At 41.8% G+C, this 24,803-nt stretch overlaps 1 protein-coding gene across 17 annotated transcripts in view; it reads right to left on the reverse strand.

Moving 5' to 3' along the window:
* Positions 1 to 8,106: 8,106 nt before the first annotated feature.
* LOC111255315 (uncharacterized) overlaps positions 8,107 to 24,803 on the reverse strand; it is a 138,409-nt gene continuing 121,712 nt past the window's right edge. For 13 of the 17 annotated variants that reach the window (XM_022817161.2, XM_022817160.2, XM_022817157.2 and 10 more), the window contains 8 exons: positions 23,450 to 23,533; positions 20,096 to 20,543; positions 19,400 to 19,645; positions 18,387 to 18,719; positions 14,870 to 15,145; positions 9,709 to 9,850; positions 9,331 to 9,586; positions 8,107 to 9,102 (listed from right to left, as the gene is read on the reverse strand). In XM_022817161.2, the coding sequence (XP_022672896.1) occupies positions 8,732 to 9,102; positions 9,331 to 9,586; positions 9,709 to 9,850; positions 14,870 to 15,145; positions 18,387 to 18,719; positions 19,400 to 19,645; positions 20,096 to 20,543; positions 23,450 to 23,533 (2,156 nt within the window). In that variant the 3' untranslated portion in view covers positions 8,107 to 8,731. The remainder of the gene's footprint in view (positions 9,103 to 9,330; positions 9,587 to 9,708; positions 9,851 to 14,869; positions 15,146 to 18,386; positions 18,720 to 19,399; positions 19,646 to 20,095; positions 20,544 to 23,449; positions 23,534 to 24,803) is intronic. The other 4 variants (XM_022817162.2, XM_086991047.1, XM_086991083.1 and 1 more) reach the window with 4 other exon arrangements.

Genomic DNA, 24,803 nt, shown 5'->3' on the forward strand with positions numbered 1-24,803 from the left:
GTCTCACAAAGAATAGGAGGGGCTAAAAAAAATTTTGCTATAAAGCTGAGGTGTTTAGAATCAGCAGAGCTTTTATTGTTGCACTATACACTAGCAAGGTTTATGGTCTCATAGTCAATATGAACGCTGAAAGGCAAAACGTTTAATAAATTGAAACGTGTGAATTCTTAGAAATCGTTATAATAATAATCATCTGATCATGCCAGCAAGAGTGACGTCATCATGATAGTCACATCTGCGTGATGATAGGACTTCGTTTACCAGCAAGACCCGCTATTCTATAATAGAACCAAAGAATCGTGCTGAAATGCACGATTCTTTGGTGGTCTTACTCTAGATATTTTAACATCAGTGCTAAAAATCTCGCCGGTAACCATGGCTAGCAAACCCCCCGTATATAAAATTGACTGTACTAGAAACATTTCCTTCTCCAAATAGAATCACTGGCTAGTATCAATAGTCTGATGAACCTCTTCGTTCGTATCCCTCGTCGACACATTCCTAGGAAGACGCATGTCGCGAAACGGGGATTCAGTTATCAGGTGTATCGTTCAGGAGTATGGACTAAGGGTTATCGATTACTGGAAGCAGAAGAGGAGGCTCCATCGATCGGGAGAGAGATCGTATAGCTGCCTCAGCTGAAATTCTGATGAATAGTCGGAACAGCGGAAAAGTTGATCAAAATATACCTGGATTCGCTATGAACATATTATCAGACAAAACATGATTTTGGAATCTGCGGCAGCTTAGTTAGCGATAAGAAAATTATGACGATTAAGGCGCTGGTTAATTTCCCACTTTTCGCTACCATACGCTGGTCTTCTTTTCAGGAGATAGATAGCGACGAACAATTCATTTCGGATTCGCTGTATCAAAAGAGAACTGCAGCAGTGTAGCCAATACATATATAGATAGAGCGTGGGTTCCCTAACATTGGATAGTTCGGGTCCAAGCCCCACTGGACTATTGTTTGCAGGCAGCATTTGATGCTCTTATTCTGTCACTAGGGCCCTAATCTGCTGTTGAAATTAATAGGGCATCGATTATTAGTGCCATATGACAAGATAACCGCCATCCCCCATTTTCGGTGTCCTGCGTAGCCTCTGTTGAGACTCACCCTCCCCAGGAAGCAGTACTGCCACGCTCAGCAGTCGTTGTTACAATCGTTGTGGCATCGTCCAAGTGCTCTGACTCTCTCCAAGTAACTAATAACCGTTACAAACCATCAATGCAATCAGTCATTAAGCTTACGTGTTTCTCACTGTTCCGCAGGGAAGCAGTCATCGTTGTTTACATAAGTATAACAATCATTGACTCGCGTAAAGCAACCAGACAACGATGCAAGAAACAATTTGGTGACCAATCTGCTAGTGAGCCACTCCGGTCTGCCGATACGGTGACATTTCTTCTTTCCTTCAGCCAGTTAACAAAGACGACGAATAAGCCGCACATTCGCCCATGGTGGCTAAATGCCTTATGTATAGAGACATATCATTTACTTATTTGTGCGCGTCGCTTATTGCTTCCCGCCTTACTTTCAATCTGCTATGAAACAGCCGAAAGATGCCGGGACGACGTTACTATCCCACCGCTTACATTTTCATATATATAGCTGTGTGTTTCATTCATCATCACACTCGGTCACTGGCACTCCAATGCACGGGCATTGAGCAATGACATACTCATAAATACAGGTATGTAACTGAAGTTGCACGGATACACGCACGCGTGACAGTATAGTACAAAGACAGCAGATACAGAGGGTTGTTCTGGATGGATCGGGAACGGGTTGAAAGCAACGCTGTAACCCATAACTGCTATCTGCTATGTGCCGTTCCATCACTGCTGCCTTATGGTAACTAAACTGTCCCCTACCCCTTCCCTCCTCCTCCGATTTTCTTTCAATGGCCTCATATATTATATGTAAAATGTATGAAAGTCGAGCTGATGATGAGATACTGCTGCGGTATGCCACTTCGTTGCTGAAGGTTTGTTCTAGCCCGAGTTTATACGGATGTTCTGTGTACGACATATATGTGGAAAACTCGCTTCGCCGGTGCCGACCTGTATCTATATCACCGCTGACCATGATGCTTGATCTGACCCTTTTACTTCACTAATTTATTACACTAAGCTTGTCTTCCACTAGTTTTCAAAACGGCAGAGCATTTTTAGTCGTGGCTCAGAGTGAACTTCACGTAAGAAAGTTTAGAAAGCTACCATGTGAAATCGGGCCAGTACTTTCGCGCAAACAAAGAGATGGTTGCGAGGGAAAGCTACTGTGTAATTTGCTATTCATAGAGAAACCAATGCATCTGTTCTCCTCTGCGTACCGTAGCAGCTAGTGGCTGTGGACAATTTTTCATCTTACCTTTCTATTTTCTACTCTTTGGTCAAAGAAGAAGAATTAGTGGTTTCTTCGACAGTCATGCCCTTGGTCTTCACGTAGAAGCCACAATAGTTTTCGGTCTAACTCGAAATCAACAGGCTCCATACTCCAAATTCGGACTGGACGAACTGGGCAATTCGAGCAAAAAGCTAGCTTAATTTGCTCGCTCACTACCGATGAAAATACACGTTCACCGATCAACGTACAAATTAATTTATACTTTTCAGCCACCCTATAACCGTTTTTAGAAAGCCGGCTCAGCATATGGTCCGTAAGGTTATTCAGGTTTATTTACCTCTTCGATCATCCGGTAGGTACAATCCTGATCCCACATTTTCACGACAAGTACATCTTGAACATTTCTAGTTACCTGTTAAAGAATAATATTTACGTAAACATCTTGCAAGACGAAATTATTTTAAAATTCTTTTCGTATTTTTGCTTTTCTAAATTGTTCCTTGTTTCTAATGTTGTCTATTTTACTTGTTTCTATGGAATCTTAGCTACGGTTATAGTAGGCACCTTTGATTAGGACCACGCGGGATGTTAAACGCCATGTATGTGTTAAAAAGCATCAGTTGGCATTGAAAAAGTCTCTTTGTTACTTAAACGCTCGTCGGTTATTTTACTGGAACACACGTCTTCTACCATTCATTTTATTATACATAAATAATAATTTATAATCTTATGATTTAGCATTTGTCTGTGATTTTGTTGTCTCTACAACGTAAATAACAGTGGCGAAATAAGGAGAAATTTGAATGTAAAGGCCATTGCAATCAAGGTTTTCGATCAAATTTACGTTGCGCAGACTTATAGATCTATCCTCTTATGAATGAAGTTCGGTCGAATTGAAGATCAACTATGTCTAGACATGCATGCTAATTGTTTATGGCAATTGAAACAAAGCTAACGCGACCATAGAACAGTGACTGAAAGGAAAATTAGATCGGGCGAACGCATATCTGAGAAGGGGATTTTAACGGTAGGATGTGTAAGCTTACTTAATAAGTGTTTACAGAGTGCAAACATTCTATTAAGAGACGTTTTTTTGTCTCATCGTATATGTGTATGTATACAAATATATAGATATATATATATATATATATATATATAACTCTTTATTATTTATCTTCAGGTTGACCGGAAATGTATACTGCATTAAATTAAACCTATCAAACCTACTTGCCCAAAAAAGACATTGTCTTCTATCTTCATCTGATCATGCACCATGTACAGCGCCTAACCCACTCACCGACAAAAGGGGAATGAATCGTTTTAGCTATCTTCTGTTCTGTAACGTCGTGTGTGACCGACTTCAGCGACATGAAGCACTTATAGCTTGAGGAAACGTTTCGAGCACGCTTGTCTTCGCTTAATACCCTTGAGGCTTTCATGGCCCCATCATTGGCCAAGCACTTTCCTTTTAGCTATAAGGCAATTTCCCATACGCGCTTCTCACCCATCCGCCCGAACCCCATTCTTCGCTCGCTCATCGCCTATATTATTAAAGCTTTCGAAGATTGCACGGGGACAGCAAGCACTATACTACCCGCTTTTGCTGCGCTCAAAATAGCTTGAGGGCCGACGCCGAGGGCGGGCAATGGCTTGTAGTATCAGCAAAGGAAGACTATGCAACGATGACAGCCACGTACATTAAAAGAGCGATTTTTCGAGTGCCAGTGGAGTTGCAAGTAGCAAGCTCACGCTTTAGTTGGCTCTCAGTCGTTCGGATTCAACATAGCATATTAGCACAGGCCTCAAGATTGACAAAAACCTTTCCTCTAATCGAACGGACCTTTCGCTGCGCCTTACCCAGGTTCTTCATCGTCTTTTGCGATATTGAAGCTACATGATTTTCTAATAAGAATCAGTGATAGTACCGCGGCATAATATATGTGGTTATGTGAGTGAAGTCCATTTCTTTCATTGTTTCCTTGATAGGGCTCCTTCCAATACGAATACACAAAGACCGCGTTTGTTGTATGTTTGTAGCTGTGCTCCTAACGACAGTCGCCGCAAGTTTATATTCGTACTTACAACGTGAGGTGGTACAGATCAGCAAACAAGGGACCGAACACAGCTAGTGCTGATGGATTCTACAAACGACGTCCGGTCTTTCGCACCACTCTGCCAGCAAAAGTGGGCAGGGGCAATCCGGCTTGCTTGTAAAGCTATGAAGCATCCTGACGGCTGGTGACCAATATAAAAGCAGGCCAGCCCTCAGAATAGGAAGAACGTGCGTGAGTCGACTCGGTTAGGTCTGTGTTCCTTAGGACATATACACACACACACACAGACGCGCAAACGTCGACGAGCTTATGCATCGGAGTCCCTTTCAAGGTGTCCTTTGAGAAAAAGGTGGTCCGGAGATAAGGGAAAAGACTCGTTTAAAGAGAAACCTGCGTTTCGTGGCTAGATTGGGTGGCTTGCGTATTTAAAGTGTGTATCGCTATTGAGCCAGCTAGTTTAGTTGATGATCTCGTTAAAGGCGAGCACCAAGCTTTTCTTTCGCTCCCGGTGCCGTCGCCCGCGTCCATTGCGACATATGGCATGGAGGAACGTTCCCTGACTGAAGACCTGCGAGACGGCTCGGTTTCGCCGGTTCCCTACTGACCCGGCCCTGCAATGTGTCTAATGAAAATAGCTCAAGCTGATACCCTACGGCTACAAATGCAAGGAACAGGCTTTGTCCCTTGAAGATTCATCCCCTAGGGATATCACTGACGGCTATCCGTGAGGAACAACAGAACATGGTGCTCCATAGGGACCGTATGTCGGGAGACAGTTTTTGTTGAGCAGCAACTGAGTTGATTTTCTTTCCTCATTCAGCTGCCACTGTGTTGTTATTCAGATTTTCACTGGCTGTCAGTCATTCAGCTACCAGCCATTGTTGTATTCAATGGTTCCTCGGATCCTTCCTTTCGAAACTGTATAATGGCACAAACAATGAGGGTACTAGACAGCAGACACATGACCTTATTCGTCAGGAATAAGAGAAATGAGGGGTACCGTTTTGGCAATCGACTCAACGTTTAAGATCCAATACGCCGTGTAAATAAGTAATAGATTTATTTTAGATCTAAATGAAATCTAAGTTATCTACGAAAATTCCATCCTTCGGTAGCGCACATAACACAGACGAATGCTTCGTTCAAGGCTCAGTTACGGAGATCTCGAAAAGAAGCCTACTGATTTCCTAGCAAAAAGATCGTTGGAGGGATTATGACTGAGTCGCTGTCGCTGGGAGCTCACTTGCAAGAGAAGTCACAGAATGATCTGGTACTGCGTTTTACTACTATTTATTCCATATGTATCTATGGTGGAAAAACGTAGTTTGGATGATATACCTTTTAGTAGCATAATGCGCTGAAGTATCTTAACCTTTTATTTATAGCTACTATCCGATGATGGTATATTTGTACCGTTGCATTATTTATGCTGAACGACGAGTCAGTTGTCCTTCAAGAATTGCTTTCCGTTTAAACTTGTAAAAGAATGAGTGCTTAATGGATAAAACGATTTTCTAAACAGCCTAGGTTTATTGACGTATTCTCGAGATCTAACATAAAAGTTTTTATGGATCTCTCTAGTAATTAGAAGATAACGCTAGTTAAATATTAATTGAAGGGCGCAATTGTACTAAATACATACCGGAACTGCTGCGCCCCAATAGCCTACACATCCACTGTAGCGTTCTGGTATTGCTTCATAGAGGGATATAGTAGAAGAATGAGTCAAAGTGTCCAATGTGTCCGCACCATCAAAAAACGTAAAACACTATTTTTGGATAGCACCTGCTCGGACATGCAGTTCTCTGAATGTGAAGTTATTAGCCCCTGCTTATCAGTGAAATCATGAAAGATTTGCTCAGAAGTCCGTAAATATGGGCTGCTTATTAAATTATTAGAACAGCTTAAGGAGGCTTTCTTCGTCATTTACATAAGGTCTACTGAATCACTCTGAGCAGGTACTGTTCAGCGGTAACTGAAACAATAATCCGACTCGTCTGCAGAGTTTCCTACTCTTCTTATATAAGATAACCATTGTGAAAGCGCTTACACCGCCTTACGTTGTCGACGGTGTCCTTCAGCGGTTGCCGTGCCGCCCATTGGCTTAACGCCTCCTCAAATAGGATGAAGATGACGATAAGCAAAACCCTCGGCTGAATTGAAAGACAAACGGGCATCACTTCGTATGAAAGTGGATAGCAGGGAAGGTGCGCAACAAGGTTATCTCAAACATTGAAAATATCTGTACTTACATATGAGCGCGTGCACAATTCGTTTTGTCGGGTTAAAACATTTCACACACTATACAAGCGCCAGATCGTTCACTATGAAGTGTAAGAGGACTTTTTAAAAAGCATAAATATTTTATTCCAAATTGAAATATACACCATTATTTATGACTCTCGACCGGTTAGGTGGCACTATATTTCTTCTGTCTCTGTAGAAGTTGAAAATATGGGAGTAGATCAAAACTTGGAAAAGAAATATGACATTGCACTAAAATTTGAACAAGTTTTCTACTAAGTTTTTGGGCGAAATGATTATTCGTTGTACCAACATGTGGTGAGTATGGCTGATAAAGGAATGCCCCCAATTATAATTCCTGCATTTTTCTACCGTGACTCTTGCACTGCAAGACCGAGCGTTCTCGTGCATTGGAAGTGGTTTACCTTTTGTAGACCGATCGTGGCTGTCTAATACGAAGTTCGTTCCTCGAATTTTGCTGTCAGTACATTTCAGCCGAAGTCGATGAACTAGAATTCATGAGGTTGTAATAGGTGTAACCTGCATTAGACTGTCTGACAGACACATGAGTATTTACAGCTATACATTTGTTTACTACATCTACCCATTCATGTGGCCGCCTAGGATCATCGTAAAAGATCAATTTATCATCATAAGTTACACCTCGATGTAAAAATGGTTCATCGTTGTAACGTGAGAGCAAAGCAAAGCCCCCTCAGGCCGTACAACACCCAGTGATCGGATATTTTCTAGCTTATTTATCTGCTCACACCATGTTTAGACGTACATTAGGCCTAGCTGCTATGGTTCGTACGCTGAGTGGTATCGGCCCCTGCTACAGCTGTCAACGTTTAGTTAGCGACTTTGAGAGATGCTCTTGGTCACTAAACAACGATTTAAAATCGAATTTAAATAATAAAAGGTTTATACGACGAGTTGTCTTTACCGCTGTAGTTCTAAGCCGGAGTTCGTATCCGTACGACTAATGCAGGGTAGTTTACTGATTCCTATGGCTTAGTGCAAGCTGCCCGTTCAAACCCTGAGCGACGATATCCCAATGAACGGTATCAACATCGAAGAAGTATAAGTGCATCTTGAAAATACAGAATATCCAGATTTGTCTCATTTCGTACTGAAAAACCTTATACGTTCAATGTAATCAAGATAGTCTGGCCCTTGTGCACAGTTCAACCAAGAAATCGACCCAGATAAATCAGCTGGTCACTCAGCACTGAGCACTCGGAAAGTAAACGCATCCCGAATCAAGCCGGTTTCTGTTGATAAATATATAACCTAGGAAAAGGAAAAACGTTTTCAATGTTTTCTGCGAGACGCTGCATTTTATACCGTAGTTATTCGAATTAGGTAAACATGGGGCTATCGTTAATCTCTTCTGCTTATTGGCAATAAAGAACTCAACGAATCTGCAACAGATCACTACTCAAGAAACACAGAAACCTGTTTTGATGCAGGTAAATTTGATGCTTTATTAACACAGTGTATGTCTGATCACTTCCAAATTTGTTCATGTAAAACTTTTCTCTTAGGAACCTTGCATAGGCCGTGACCGATCAGAGGATCCCCGCGTCCCAAGTCCATTCTAGGTTAGCAGTAAAAACACGAAACAACAATTGCTATTAATGCCGTGATCATCATCATCATCATCATCGTCGTCGTCATTTTAATGGATATATATGTTATGCATACGCCATATCACTATCACCCTATAATAAAGTTATGTTATGGACATTAACATTCAATAAATGTCCTCCTTTCCACATCAGAGCTAAAATAAATTACTATTTTTACTTTAGTCTTCATTTCATTGGTAAATTTTACTGTTACCTGATGTTAGCTATTTTTATCTTTTTCATATCATCGAACGAAAAACAAGTCCGCACCTTAGACAAGCCTAACATCTATTTGACTTAGCAAATTGCTTAACCCCGAGCATGATCGTATCGAGTGTTTTGTGGTTGGATTACAATAGGTTACTTGCGTCGTAACGCTACTAATGTATCGCTTAATGGTATGCAGTTTCGGCTGGCTTCACGTTTATCCGTCCGACCGTGTGCGGTTCTATTGATTACATTCTCGTGTTTTCCCTGTCGTCCCCTTCCTCTTTAATCGGCACCCCGATGGCGGGAACTTCGTCAGTCTTGTAAATTTCTGTTTCCACTTCCTGGATTTCTTGAGCGCAAATCTGAAGCGGTCTGCTCGACGCCGCACCACCGCGTCCGTTCGTATGATCACCAGTACAAGCCTCTTTAGCCGTCGGCGACGCATCGTCTACCTTGGTCCGTCGGTCCTTTGTTTGTCCATGTTTGTTTTTGGATGTGGCCTCGGGGGAGTCGACGGAGTCTTTTGAGTCGAGAACACTTTTCGTTGAGCCCGGGCTAAGGACAAGCGAACTGCTGGCAGAGGTTGGAGAGTTACGGCCACTTCCGCTTAGCATCTCTTCAGAAAATGCAGAAAAAATGCCAAAGAATATAGAGAAAGCATATTAAAACTCATAAATGGAACCACAAGGCTGTTTGAGATGTTTTTCTTTTGAAGATCAGGGTAAGTTCTTTTTTGCTTTTGTTCTACGTGCCGATTGAATGCGCCGTATACTACTTTCTCACGTTCCGTTTCCAGTACTGCTGAAGCTGCGTACAAAGAAAGAAGTTGTAGTAATCAACTGACCTTTCGAACGCGGCAAAACTGTGCCATCCTTGGACCACGTGTACACGATACGTTCACGCGATTTCGGTGGTGGCGTTGGCGCACAGTGGACGTGAATACCCTGGTCGTCTTTGGATTCGCCTGACTTCTGCGTTTCGCTGGCGGAGTAGCTCGAATCTCCCTCAGGACTCATTAACTCATCCAATGTTCCACTTCCTTCGACGAAATTCTTGCGCCTTCGTAAAAGCTCCTCTAAACCATCGCTTCTGGGCTTATACTGCATAAACGACAAAAGGTATGATAATGTTTTGCGCACTTTTTTTGGTGTTGTGAAAAATCTCAGTTTGCCTAACCATGATAATATCTTATTTACATTTACTTCGTGTGCAGCATACTAACCCCACAAAGATTCTTCTGAACTGTTAGGTGACTGATAAGTTTACGTAATTCTTCGCGAGTTAGTTGGGGATGGTCCGCGAGTGTTTCAGTGGTCAACGTAAACATCTGCTTACCAGTGCGGCCTCGGCAGGCTTCAACGGTCCTACAATAACAACAGAACATAGATGCTTAATGAAGATTTATTAGTAGATTTCAAAAGCATATGTACACGGCTTTCCGATAAAGTTAAAACAACGAAGTTTTAATTTGAAATTATAAGTTTTAAGTATAAATTTGCATTGTCGTAACAATGTCGTCGTAATTTACTTTGCAAAACGCTCCTACGGGATAGTCATAGCATTAAAGATAGATATAAACTTGGGCTTTATCTTGTTTATTGTATTGACTGTTTCGACTAATCTTCACGTAAACTTCGAATTGCAGGAATTAAAACATTCGATATTTTACTAGAGTTAACCATAACTTTATATACGTAATACGCTAATACTGACACGCCTGTAGTGCGACACTGTATTAGAAAATTATCTTTAGCGATGTTAGGCGCTCGCCTTCCTGGGTTGGCCTTTCCCGCAATCTTGTGCGCTGATACGGGCTAGTGAGTCCAGAGGACTGAACCGCCCTACACTTAAACAGACTTAAAGAAAGGGGTGTCTGACATCCATAGGCAAGTACATACTCTATTGGCTTCATGATTGCACTGGATTCAATCAAGTTCCAACGAACTTCCTAAACTAAGCTATATGAACGTGTCCGTAGATCTTTCTTTTCCTGACCGCACTTCTACCGCTTTCTTTTACCTTCGTTCTTCGTCGTTTCAATGCAGCTCCTAACCAAGACTTAAGTCACAAGCGCATAGGACACTTGTACGGCACGATATCTTCTCAAGCTTAGCCCCAAGTACGTTAAGGCACAATATCCAATGTAGTTCCACTTTGTCTATTGAGATATAACGCTATAAGGCTCTATATGCTGTAAACTGCTACCCTCAGTGTTTCTACATATATACATACATTCAATTAAAGAAAAAAAGCTTTCGAATTTTACGCGTGTAAGCTCTGGAAAATATCTATCTTATGGCTTCGGCTAGAATATCAAAAAGCTCCATATTGCACAGAGCTCACACAGAAAGCGTGTATTTACAAAGCTTTAGCAAGTTATGTGGCCCGAAAGTATTCGCTGTCGGCAGACTGTTCCGTCGCTAGTGGACAATTGTCTACTTGAAATGAGCGCAGAAAATGAATTCGAATTACGCGTATGCCCCGTCTCCTCGCGGTTTCTTTCTGAAACTGTCGGAAAAGCGGACAGGCCTATCATGTCCGCTTTGCTGCTAGGGCAATTTAGCCACAGAAGCGAAGACGACAGAAAGGTTTATCAACACACATAAACGGTGTCAATACGCAAGACGTTAGCCAGCTTTTCTGCGGTACTGTTGTATGAGTGTTCGTGAGAAGTTAGTAGAAACACAGTAGTGCGCTGGTTTCATACGAGTGTTTGATATAGCAGTCATAGCTGCGAGGTACGTGTTTACTAGGCACCTCTAGTTAGCTGACCGGGGGGCGCATCTGTTGTGAGGCAGAGATGGCGAGATCGAGGACGAAAAAAAAGAGCGGTTGGACGTGAAGGTTCCCGTGATCACCAAATTATACTGTCTATCGCGGTCAACGAATTTTTATGAGATTGGATCCGCACGCAGCGAGTCATAGCCCCTATTACATTCAACAAAATATACGGTATACTTACATCGTATGACGGAGCAGAGCAGGTTTACAAATAAGAAACCCAGATTCGTTAATTAACCACTGTAACGCTAAGGGCGAAACGATAGCCCATTATGTGTCGTTTGTTATTAAACGAGAAAATAAATATCTGATAGAATTGCGTCACGCAATAGCAGAGTTATGGGGTTCACTGTAAGCTTAAGGGAAATGCTAGTTGGAGGCCAAGTCGTATTTGAAACGCGTCTGCTGTCATGATACATGGTACAACTTGTATGAACATCTATTACATTTAGATGTTACTATTCAGCGTATGGCTGTAAGTATCATTCCGGTTGAATTAAACTTTTAAAACCGTATGATTTTATGTATCTCTGAAGACCTGCAAACTTCAACGATAATTCTAGCAAGGGTCTTACCTAGGTTAAACAGGTAACGTATATCTTGAAAAAAAATGTTTATCAGGCCTCTAAGCTATTGGTGCGTTAACAATACTTTAAATGATGCTTGTTGGTCAGACCATCCACTAAAAAAACCCATAAATACGCTGCTGACACATCTAATCGATAAAATATCGCTATGATTAACTAAAGCCTAGCATCCGGTAGCGACATAAAACTGAGCATTATCTCACCGGAGTTGCCAGACAGTCTATGTAACTTTCGAACAAAACCTATTAAAATTCAACACGGTATTGAACTGCTATTACGTATACCACACTACAAAGTATCTCATAGTGTCTGAGCAGTCTGACTATGGGTCATTTGTATTGTTCATATGTATTACTGTGGTCTTTCGTGCACGGCTATTATGTTTGCTGATCCAGCAGAACCCTTTGACAATGGCTGGAAAAAAATGCAACTTTGTTAAATATGGCAAGATACGTAATAATTAAAAAAACATTTTAAAGGGAAAAGATTTGCCCGCTCGGAGCATCTAATAGTATATCCTCAATTTTCACAAATCATTTGCATAGAAGACTTAAACTTGGAATGTTTGTATAGATTTTATGTGATAGACGTTTATATAGACTGAAATGAAGCAGGAATACATTACTATAGTCAGCCGTAGGCAACGTGAGAAAGTAACCAAGTCAAAAAATCTATATGTAATCGGCGACACTGAGCAAGTTGACAGTCAATGTAAAGTTACCGCCTGCATGTTTGTCTTTATCGAAGTGGTAGCTTCAGGTAGAAACTTCATTACAGCCTAAACGATGCAACACTTAAATAATATTTAAATCATACGCTTTATATAGCCAGTACGAAACTAATACGTACGTTTTTTTTTTTTATAATTGTAGTAAACTAATTAGCGGCAAGCCACGTAATTTAATATAGAAAAGTCGCCTATTTGTTCAAATATCCTCATAGCACGGCCTGACCCTGTGAAATTCAGCACAGTACTAAACACATAGTGCTAGACCCTTAAACTTAAAAAACCCTAAACATGTAGTCGTTTTAAATTCGATTATAATTTTTTTCATGCGTACCGTTGCTTAAAAGTAAATCATATTAGCCTTACTTAGGGGGGCTTCATTCTTTTTATTACGCTAACTCGGAGTATTATATTTGATTCCGACCTGCTAACCCATCCTATTGTGAGCGACAAATAAGAAGCAAATCTGTTTCGATGGAAAGACCTACTGTCCGCTCCGGAATTCTTGCCTTCGAGCACCACCCGCTGAGTCCAATCCTTTTAGTCCTTGTCTTTGCCTGACAAAATTCCTTAGTATATGAAGGTTATAGTATCCTGGGAGGGTTAAAGCATTTCTCCCAGAAAAAACATCTCACGCAGCTTCTCGAGTATTCGCTTAATATGAAGGAAATTGTCGTACAACACATTAAAATACAACAATGAAACCGTAGTCGTAGTCACCAAAACAATTTGCGAGGGATAGAAAGCGAAGTTGGCCTTTTCCTTTCTTTCAAAGCATATCAAATGATGTATTGTAATACTGAAGGCTACACCACATTTCCATTTTGATAGAAACCTCTTAACGTTCAACATAGCTAACTTGCCAAAGGTAATAAGATTCTATGCTATAAGACGCTGGCAACAACGTGCAGCTCAGATAAAAGCTTAAACAATCGCCATTCTATTTAGCGAAGGAGCTAGCGGGTCGCCCGACTTCGGGGAAGAAGATTCCCCGGATCTAGCCCAGACGATAATGAGGTCAAGACAAACTGCACGTGTACACATCAAGCGCAGACAGTCGGGATAACAAGATATGCTTTCGGGGCCGTAACGTGGTATACTTAAGAGTTCCCTGAAATAAGCTAACAAAAATTGCATTAGCGTAATACTACATTTATTTTTTTAACGTATTTTGTAGAGAGGCGAACTTAAATGGTATATCATATTAGAAGTATATGCATATTGTCCTGTAAATTTGACACCGTTTGTCAAATTTGAATTGTTAAATATATAAATCATTGTAAAAAATATATACTGGGCGCGATCTGTAAATGAAACGTTTACCTGTTTGGATTTTTGGACAATTTTGGATGACTGCCCTGTTACTGAGAGAACCATTTGTTCCAGGACCGATCTACTAACGTACTAGTATCGTATGTGATCCGATTCATTCGAAAAGCTTTTCTAAACTGCAATAATTGTATCGGAATCTGTCAGCAGTAGGCTATTTCCAGTCCGCTAAAAACAACAAAGCTACGGTTAGTTTAGTTCAGATACCTCGAAATGACTGTCCAGTGTTCGATGTCTTTAACAGATACAGAATTCTACTAGAAAGCGGCCAGCTTCTGCTATCGAAACCCTGTCCTGCCGATTTTCACCCCCGAGACGTTCCTGGAGAATACCTGTGTGGACTATATGCGGACTGATTTAACGTAGCTATTATTGCAAGGCCTAGGCTAATTTGTTAACATGGACATGTTCGAGGAAGTCAGCATTCAGTGATTAATAGCTTTTGTGTGTTAGCCATACGTTTCATTGGGTTTAGTGCATATGAATGGTTAGTATTTCGCTGTTTAATATCAGTATCATGAAACATCACCCAAACCGTTATTTCCTCACGCTTAACATTGCGATAGAAGCCGAAGACCTCTTCTGAGGCTGGTTTGTCCTTCGTCAAAGCTAGCTTGATGGAATAAGTATTTTAACCTTGAGTTAGTGGACCGATTATGTCCTGGCGTCCCTACTTATTTTGATTGTGACATAAAATCTGTGTATACCGTGGATATTTCTATCATAGGCGAAGCAAAAGTAACGCAAATTTGCCCGCGCTCTATTAGAACTATACGTCGGTGAAGGGTTTTGCCTGCAAGAACTAGTACAATAAAGAACCTAGTATATTGAAAGTCTAAAGAGCAACGAAGAAAATGAGTAGTTTCATAGTGTAATTATTGTGACCGTCGAACAACGATAAGCGGATTATAACAGTTAATTATAACGTCAATATGATCATGGATTTCATTAGTACTCACGCAGGTTCGAACCCTTTGTCAAGCATCCACTCTCGAACCTCCTCGGGGTTACTTTCCGGTGTGATGTAAGTATAAACCGTAGGTTGAAGCAGTTTGCGACGTCTCGTGATCGTCAGTACAGGATCTCCTTCGGCACCTAGTAAGCCATCGTCGTTTCCATAGTCTTTTGTTGCTTGCTCGCGTTGGCGTCTTAACAATGTAAGTTGTGCTTGAAGCTCCTCGTTTAGCTGGTCCATGGCCGAAAAGGATGATGGACTAAAGTTCCGGATTTCCTTCCTGATGCATATCAGAAAATTATCGGACACGGAGTTACGTGACAGTACCGCATACTAGCAACGCCTTCATATTAGCCAGTATTAGCGTTATTGTGTATATATTTACGTAATTAGCTCTGTGCGTGCGTACAAATCAATTGTTCAACGATACCAGTATGCGAAGCAATTAATGCTGCAGGTGAGAGTCTACCGCCACACACAGCTTTTCGTGTTTTGCCGGTTTTAGATAGGCATCAGCTAAACTCCGGCTAAAGTAGGTGGCAATGGTACTTTCAGGTTCTCACCCTCCTTCCCCCACAAAGCGCTTTTGTATCAAGGAGGTGCACTACCTAACGACGTACAACACCAGTTTGGCCCACATTGGATTGATGGGATACATCTTTCATTCAGGATATGTTTGCTGATTTTAATTAATTACCTAATATAACTAATCCAGATCTATATCGAAGCATTTCTTCGAACGTGAATGCCATTTGAATTATGAAAAATGGGCGTTGATGTGTGGCGTAAAACCAAGATCGGTGGACCCCTAGAAGGTTGCGACATTTTTTTTTTGTTGAGAAAAGGAACCAGCGTGCTGAGGCATTTCACCTAAATAATTTTCCTTGTATTTATAAGGTACTTTTCAACACAATTGAACGTAGGCTGACAAACGAAGAATCAATCGAGCAGAATGACGAGATATATCCAATACGAGAAGTCTTTGGGAGGGTTTTCGTTTCGTTACTGAAGTACAAGTGTGTACCCGAATATGGAAGTTGGTTTGTAAGCTCCTAACTATTGCCAGCCGTTAGTGACACTGGCTAACAGAATGAGTGCAGGAAGAATTTTGCGTAATGTACATGCATGCTTGGTATGAGTGTATGAAACGTGCAAGTTAGCCACGGTAGCACCACCAGAATGCAGCCATTGAACTAAGGAATGGGTACAGGGAAACGATTCTGACATACATACGCTAGCCTGCTGTGAAAAAGAGACGCGCTTAATACAAAATTTTAAGCATCGAACATGCTTCTCCGAATAGATCCGAAGTTATGATTTGTTTGTCTCTTCACCGCAGTACATCCCGACAAATGCTTACCAATAAAGATAATTGCAACTAATGTTATCTATGAGAGACACGGACCTTTTATCCTGTCAGTCTAATTCATAACCCTTATTCAGTAAGCGAACTTGTTACAGGTTGGAGAAAATATTAATTACTCATATCCTACATAAAAACAGATCATATGATCAACAATACTGTTTAGGACTGTTACTATCTAGAGGTGCGAATATTCAGCAAGAGTACCGTCGGGTAGAAGGCTATTTCGATGAAAAGGGGCTCCACCAAGATACAGGAACAGGTACGCTTGGCTGTGTGTGTACGTACCCCGAGAGGAGCTAGAAGAATGTTTTCGGGCCAACGCGTCAACACACGCTGCAACGCTCAAGATGCCAAGTTTTGGAATGCGTATCGATGTCAGAGGCGATGATCCCCGTTGCTTTGTTTTTTTTTAGGGGCACTGATTACATCACCACGATACGCCATGAAAATCACCGGAACCGGAACCGTACCCGAGAGTGCATCGCACAACAAGCGTCCTCATAGAATATATATATACTGATACTGTTGTAGGCTGGGCTTGCAGGACGCGAACGAGTAAGTTTCTCACGGGAACTTTGGAAAGAGCAGCTAAAATTTAGGGTTGAATTTAGGTGCAGGCAACGATTTACCCAGCTCTATTGGCTTCAATCCTTCCTCATGGGTCGTCGTTGCATATGTGAGAAACGAAACGGTCTCGGTTGCGAGGGTGTTAGCAGCCATTGCCCCAAAGCAGTCATTGCTCGGCGTTGTAGTCCAAAGCCTATATATACAGGACTGCTTGCGAACTACGACCATTACGACTATCATTGGTATTGGACATAGCCATGGATTTGACTGCCTCGAGAAGGCGTAGGAGAAACAGGACACAAATATCGAATATCAATATACACAGGACAAATCTGACCTATGGGATTACCAAGCGCCCCGCAACCAGGACACGAATAGGTATGCACGTACGATTCGTAAATTCCTGCCGCACGTTTACTTCTAGCGCATGTACGTAGTGGCAACACGGCTTCTATCTGCAGTACTCGTAGTGCACGGCCACTGTGAGTGCTTACCGAGCAGCTTCTCATTCCACATCCCAAATTAAAGGGAGGAGATCGACTGGTAAATACGAAGACTTGACAGCTAATGAAGCGAATGGTCCGTATAGCACCCACAGATACTAGTCGATATAGATAGCGCTGTCGAATGGATCGTTCATTATATCGTATCTGAATGAAGACCGTACGAAAAAGGCAAATCCAATGTGTAAAAGAAAATCGTTGAGAAGTCGGATAAAAAATCAAATCTGAAGGTTTCACCTATAATGTAATTTATAGCAACATATATACAATTATTATAATTAAAAATCCTGTAACAAACATTGCACTGACTACGCAATACTGCAGTATGATACAACCGTCGTTAGGCAAGCGATATGGACCACAATGAACTTCTGTTATTCCTTAGTATATTCGGACGGCAAACACAGTAGATGGCTGTCGCAGGCAGTGAAGCGGTTGCATGGGCAAAATCTCTTACACAAATTTCTATTTGTGCTTCGGTGAATAAGGACGAGAAGCTTCTGAGCTATTAACAAAAAGTAACTTCGATATTGACCGTACGCTTAATTGCAGTTGATCCAAGATGCCTATTGTTTATTCAGCGTTTACATGCGGTTGCGTTAGGAACCTGATCCAGCATGAGTTGTCTAAATTTTGACTCTTCAACATCTGTAGAAGAGTCGACAAATGATCGATTCCCTTCTACGACACTCAGGTTGTCTGAGCCACATGCTTCTTTTTTTCCACTGTTTTAGTCATATAGTTAAAAAAGGTTAGCGTGACCTGACAGCATCGTCTATTTGAACTAAAACCATTTTTTTACACCAACGCTGAGCCGGCTTCCATTAAGTGCCCTTACCTAAAATAACATATTACGAAACGCTCTTTTTTGCTGCGTCCATTAGCCTAGATATCGGTACTTAAGAGTATCTAAGCAGGCATAGAATTGCCATCTGTATTCTATCGACAAGCTACCCTGTATGACAAGGAATTGGTGTTTGTGCAAACGTCAATCGCCGTCTCAGGTCAGCATTAAGTCAGCAGTGTCACGCACAAGCCATGGTCAATTGCCAATCCCATTGCCAAGTTGATCGATTATAGCTTACCCAGTGGTGCTATGTGTTAAAATAGGATTTGTACTGTTGTTTCCGCCCGCTGCCTGGCTCAGTGCAGGTCCATTCTGACTAATGGAAACATTGGTTTCAGTGCGCGTGGAGACGGAGTCCATGTCGGAACTCCTTCGGCGCGCTCGTAATGAGCTCAGACTCCCATGACTGCCCCGAGGCAATAGTGACATTTGATGAGCCAGGCCGGAACCGTGCGGGCCGTGATTTAACGCGTTCGATGTCTGTGACCAGCTACCGATACTTTTTTGCTTCTCGAGTTGACGCGTGGTCCACTTTGGCAGCGGGGGCGGTGTTGGAATCACCAGAAATGAACTTGATATGGTGGACATCGCGGACGCAGCAGCAACACGAGCGGCAATAACGAAAAAACGTAAACAAGAAGGGCAAGACGCACCCACACAAAGCAAAATAGCACCGACAGCCGTAGGTTGTACGTTGTACCGGTTGTTAGTAATCCAAATATTGTTCTAACAATGAATAGAAGTGTGGTTAGGAGTGCACTAGTCCGAAGGGTATATGAACACGATATATACAAACACAAATTGGTACGGTGCAATCACACGAGTTCAACAAGGGAGCTTTCGTATTTTTTTTACCAAGACGAATTTGGACAAAGACGCCACGTACCAGTTTAAAATAAATATACGCTACCTAGCATGTAACATGAGAAAGATGTACCTTTACGTAAACTTTTATAGATATCGCGGTTTTGTATTATTAAGAAAATAGTGCCTGTACTAAAGCATAGACAATGTCTGTCAATGAGCCTTTCACGACAGTTATCGTTATTGAAAGGGTACGTCATTTGGTTAGCATGGCCAATATGTAAGTTAGGATTAATCAAATCAAGAAACAAAGGATTATCGCGAAAAGATCCAATAAATCGTGTCTGCTATCCGTGCACACGGACTCATACATTCTGCGGTCCAATGAATCTTGATAATTTCGCGTATAGTTCTTTCGCCATTTTGTTCGTTGTGCTGGAGACTTACTCATGTGGCTGTTGGTGGTGACGGTTGTGAGATTTTCCGTCATGGTGGTGATGATCAATCTCCTGCTTTTGGAGTGGACGGTATTGGCCCCTGCCGAAATGGTCAACAGAACCGAATCTACAGGGATCACGAGGTCCAGCCTCGTTTGCCATACTATTGAAACAACGCGGCGCGGGCTGATGCGATCTTGGCAAAGTTCTACAGTATTTAGTATCCTCGGAAGAACCAGATTTTGAAACTTCGGGTCTGATCAAAGGAAATTCATATATTCATTGAGTACGTATTTTTTTTTCGGGTTACATTAAGGCTAAAGATGGGAACGCACATTTTGAAATCTGCCCTTTTTTTTTTCATCTATCGAACTCGTACGGTGTAAGCAGTCCAGTTTTTAACAAAATGAGTTTATGAGGTCGGTGGCAGCCAATAAACGATACAATAGTTTAAATGCTAGTTGGTCATTCAGCCTGAGAGTTCGTGACCAGTCATTTAACTTATACAACGAAGCTTGCGTGACATACAATATGAAAAAGAGAACACATGAGGGTTATAGTATTTAAATATTCTGGACGATTTCGATCATAGTCTAAACAACAAACCTTTCGGTTCTATCTCCATCTTACTCCAGACCGATACTTCATTATGTATTCTATGGAAAACAAGTTCAGATTCCTCTTTAGACTACTGATTTAAACCGACCTGTTCATGTCGTCTAAGGCTCGACGTAGAACCGGTGAAGTGTACCTTGACACCGCTTCGTGACTTTTGTGGAGTGAAGGCGAGTGTCTTCGGTTTTCGCGATGCCGTTCGCAAAGTGGCGGATACCCAGACGCAGCATGCCCACCTGTCATTGGTCGATTGCCCAAATCGGCTGTAGCTAACGATGACGTGTTATGGTGTTCTTCCGTGACCAGCGAATGCGCCGACGTTTTGTCCAGCTGCTGAAATTCAGCTCTACAGAAAGGTGTCGCCGATGGTCCGACATCGCCGCAGGCGAACGATGGGTTCACAGCGACGTTGCTGCAATAGGCCGTTTCTGCCAGGGGGAAGTGGAGTGCATCAAAGGAATCCGCAAAGCCGCGGTGGTTCTTGCACATCGTAATCTGTTCCGTGTGCAATGAACCTCCTCTGGTAGGAAAGCTGGGTCCTGCCGGGCAGATGCGGGGGTGAGAAGTTAATACGTGGGTAGTATTGTATAAGTGTACACAAGGTGTGCTGGTGGCCATAATGCAATGAAGTCGTACACGCAGAGTCTATGATGGCTGTGACTATGCGTACCAGTTAGATGAAGTTACTAGCGCGTAAATACATGCGTATTCGAATTTATGCAGTGATCGATTTTTCTGCTAACGATGTGTTAATTATATTCATTGCATAGCGCTGACAGAGTTCACGAACGCTTTGTGTTTTAAGACCACAATTCCATACAAATCCAACATAAGCGGACACTTTCGTGTCGTCGCATTGAGGGATTATCAAATCAAAGATAGTAAACCAAGAGCATAACTGCTACATTTTACAAGGTTAAAGTATATACAGAAAACCTAACGTGGTACAAATGAAGCGTTCGGACTTCCATCCAGACTACCTCCATGTGTGCCTTTCTGTTTAAGTACCAGTTTGACGTGTTATTTGTTTTGTATCTTAAATTTATGGTCGGTAGTCACGTTAATTCCAGCGCGTAATGATCTTGAGTAGTGTTCTTTTATTTAGGAATGCAGAACAACTAAGTACTCGATAATCCAATAAAACAATGGTAAGGTAAGCATAAACTGTACATGCAGATACTACCAAATACAGATATCGAAGAATTGGTAGGGTGTATTGTCAATTACATTCGTTGTAGACAATAACAAACGACAATCTAACGCCCTAAGATAAACGGAGCTGCCTGCGACAGCAGAACGACGCGCACAGAGGGGCAGCGGAGCGAATGAAAAGCTCGAAGAAACCGATTGGGCCAGGCCAGACAAGCTTAAATCTATCTGGAATATACCAAATGCTTAGAAACAAAGATTACATCTAATGCAGCTAATTAGACAATTAAGTTAAGGCAATACGAATAACAATTTTTCAATTCCAATTAAGAAATCAAAAACGAATTAAGTGAAGTAAAATAGTATTAAGATAAGAGATATCTCGGACAAGGTTTAGCTGCACACAGGTATGGGAACTACTGACACGAAAATGTGTACTGCCCGTCTTATACGATGTACTACGAATGAAGTTTTTCTTGGAAATCGGCTTAACTTCTCCGTTTTTTGTAGAAATTATTTCTCAGATTGAGCCATTTTATGTCGTCACACAAAGACTTTTATAAACTGATGGCACAGTGAACCGCGCCAACGATACTTCGTAAGGTAAACGTGTGATAACAACCGCTCGTCATGTCTTGCAGCAAAACAGAATAACGTTGTTCTGTTTGGGTAATGTTTTGCTGAGAGAGTACGTAGGAGCTAACGCAGTGTGTGCAACGACGGGTAGGCGTCCCACTGGTATTTTTGGTCAAGTCGATCAATCCAAGGAAAGACGACTAACCCTTTTTAAAGATGGGAGATCACTGTGGCAGTGACAGATACATGAAGACATAGTGAGAAAGGGATCATACGATTCTATGCTGCGAATGTATGCGACTACAATATTAGGGTCCATATGTTTGTCATTAAGGTAGCTGCGAACCCGGAGGTTGCCTTGTGGGTGGAGGGTAGACTTACGCCATCAAAGTGCACCTATTCGAGTAGAGTCAGCCGAGAATGACAGGGGGCTAGCATGAAAGAGAAGGATTTAAACCTGGTGGCTCAAGAAGTATACGATGTATGTAGGCTAGTCTTTTTTTTTTTTATTTTTCCCGCGTATACGGCAGTGAGATAGCACCAATCAGAGCGGCAGAGGCAGCGGGTGAAGCGAAAATCACTACGTTAAAAAATGGCCGCATCATAGTCTACTTCTTGACCTCAAACTAGCGGCAGAACGATCATTGAGACGAGTGTATTCTCGTACAGCTTTTTCACGCGATAGTTGAGTAGCGCCTAAAACATTTGGGTTAGCAGTGACTAACAGATAAGTGGTAGAAGAAACGGCAGAACTTCTAACTCAATAGCGGATAGTGATACATTAAGAATTGCAAACACGGTTTCAGGACCAGCTTTCAAAGCGACAATTTCGAGGCATGCGAACAGCATAGGTGGGAAGAAGGCAGATGAAAGAAGCGAAAGGTTGGGAGCGACCCCTATGTGAAAACCATGGTGCCTTTCATCCACCCCTTACTTCTCTTGGCTTCGTATTGTATAGTCGCCAAAACAAAAATCATCAAATAGGCAGAACGAGCAATGTGCGACAACGTGGATCAAACGGGGATGAATATTTAGTGTACAAAAGACGGCGGTAGGCGACACACAGGATGGTTGAGAGGCGAACATTGAGCGCAAACGTCCTGGGATCGTGAAAGCAGGCCCCTTGGGAGAAGTCGAACAGAACAGGGAAAAATCGATTGGTGACATTTTTGTATTTTCGCATCGATGCTTTTTGTGGACTCAGTTGGCAACGTAGCAGATTGCGGTGGTGATATAGGTAAGCGGTGCATAATTGCCAGGGGAAGAACGTACAACAGATAAAAGAATGCAAATGTATGCAGCTACCAGAGATTTACGTTTTTTCATTCTCTTTCCTGGGGTATGGCAGCCCCCGAAGCAACGTAAGCTGAAAGATGGCATCACTCATCCCATCGAATCAGGTGATAAAAGGAAAAAGAATTTTTTCATTTTATGTTTCAGGTGTTGATACTACGACAAATTCACAATAATGAATTCTGCCAACGTTATTTATTTTCTATTTGTTTCCAACTGTACCCTCAACTCTGGAGATTCGCTTTTGAAGTTCGTTTTTGAAATCGGTGGTTATATTGTGTAGGATCCGATATATTATATCAATGGGAAATCATAAATTATCGCTGCATCAGAGTGTGTGTCATATAATGATTCAGCACTTGTGCTGATTCTTTGAATCCAGTGTGTCTAAGCTCATCATGTGGGTTAATGGTATTTACGATCCTACCTGAAGGTATTCGGCTTCCCGAAGCAGGGGACGATGAGGCTGACGACTCACAGTCGCCTGAAGCTACGATTAGTTTCATCCCTTCTAGACAATTACAGGAGCAGGGCGAGAAAGCAATATTAAATAAGTTAAATAGCACAGGCAAGAAAGAATAATACAGAGGAATCCGTCTTATATGGGCGCACAAGTGGATGAAATGCGTTGAGTGTATCAAAAATAATAATGTTGATTTCGATATGCCTAGTCTACTGCACCCCACAAAAAGCACGAATCGGCGGGAGCGCGGAGCAAGCATTGCAATATAAATTCAAAGCTCCTATTTAATTACCTATCGGTTTACTATTATAGACATAACTTCGGAGAGCGAGTCACGAAGGGGGCCAACAAGCTGTAAGAAGGGGGAAGGAGAAGTTGCACAAAACAAGTGAGAGCATTCTTCGTCAGAAACTACTTTAATAAACGTACTGGTAATTTTGAGTTTGACCGTTGAATTTATCAAAGAGTTACAAAAGTGGGATATTATGAATGGGCGGTGCATGATAAAGAAAATCCAAGGCACAACGAATTAAATACGAAGCAACGATGGCGTGCACTACCGTACCCTCTAAAGATAAGTTAGTGATAAATGTTTGTTCTGATCAATATTTGATATCTATGTAATGTGGGTACTCTCTACCATACGTCAGCAATTGGTGTAAGCCTTCACGGTAAAACAGCGTACGAGACTACAACAAGCACATGTAACACACAGGGGATGTTCGACTTTGTAGGGCGCAAGCGTTTATTTATCAGTAAATCATATTGTCAATATAATTAATGTTACTTGTATTACTTTACGTAATTATTATCGACGGTACATATAGTTCCACGATCAGTGACGTTGTTTTTCCTTTGTGTGTATTAGTGACCTGCTATTTCAGCGTCAGAAATGTTATATACATAGGGCTTTCAATCAGCTTAGCTCTTCAACTTATCGAATAAAAGCTCATTAGATCCCTATGAAATTAATGGTGGCTTTGTTCAGCCATAGGTTGTGACCACTTGACATTCTGTTCGTCTGCTTTGATGGATATTCGCATTTGGCTGTATCATCACTCGTGCATTGACACGCGCGCGGCATACGCTGTACCGGCCAATGGATAGTACTTTAAAAAAAATCATCCCACAAATGTGAGCAGTTCTAGAGCAAAAGATATGTGCGATGCCGTTGTGGAGCCAACGCGTTGCTTCAGTTACCTAACTTACATACTAACAACGCTGGCCCTGTCATCACATCCGAAACGTTGTAATCGCGTGACTACGTTCCTGGTACTGAATACGGTGCCTTGTACGTGTTCTGTACGGCCAGCGTGCT

Source organism: Varroa destructor, unplaced genomic scaffold, assembly GCF_002443255.2.
Source record: "Varroa destructor unplaced genomic scaffold, Vdes_3.0 BEIS01000001.1, whole genome shotgun sequence".
Taxonomy (NCBI): domain Eukaryota; kingdom Metazoa; phylum Arthropoda; class Arachnida; order Mesostigmata; family Varroidae; genus Varroa; species Varroa destructor.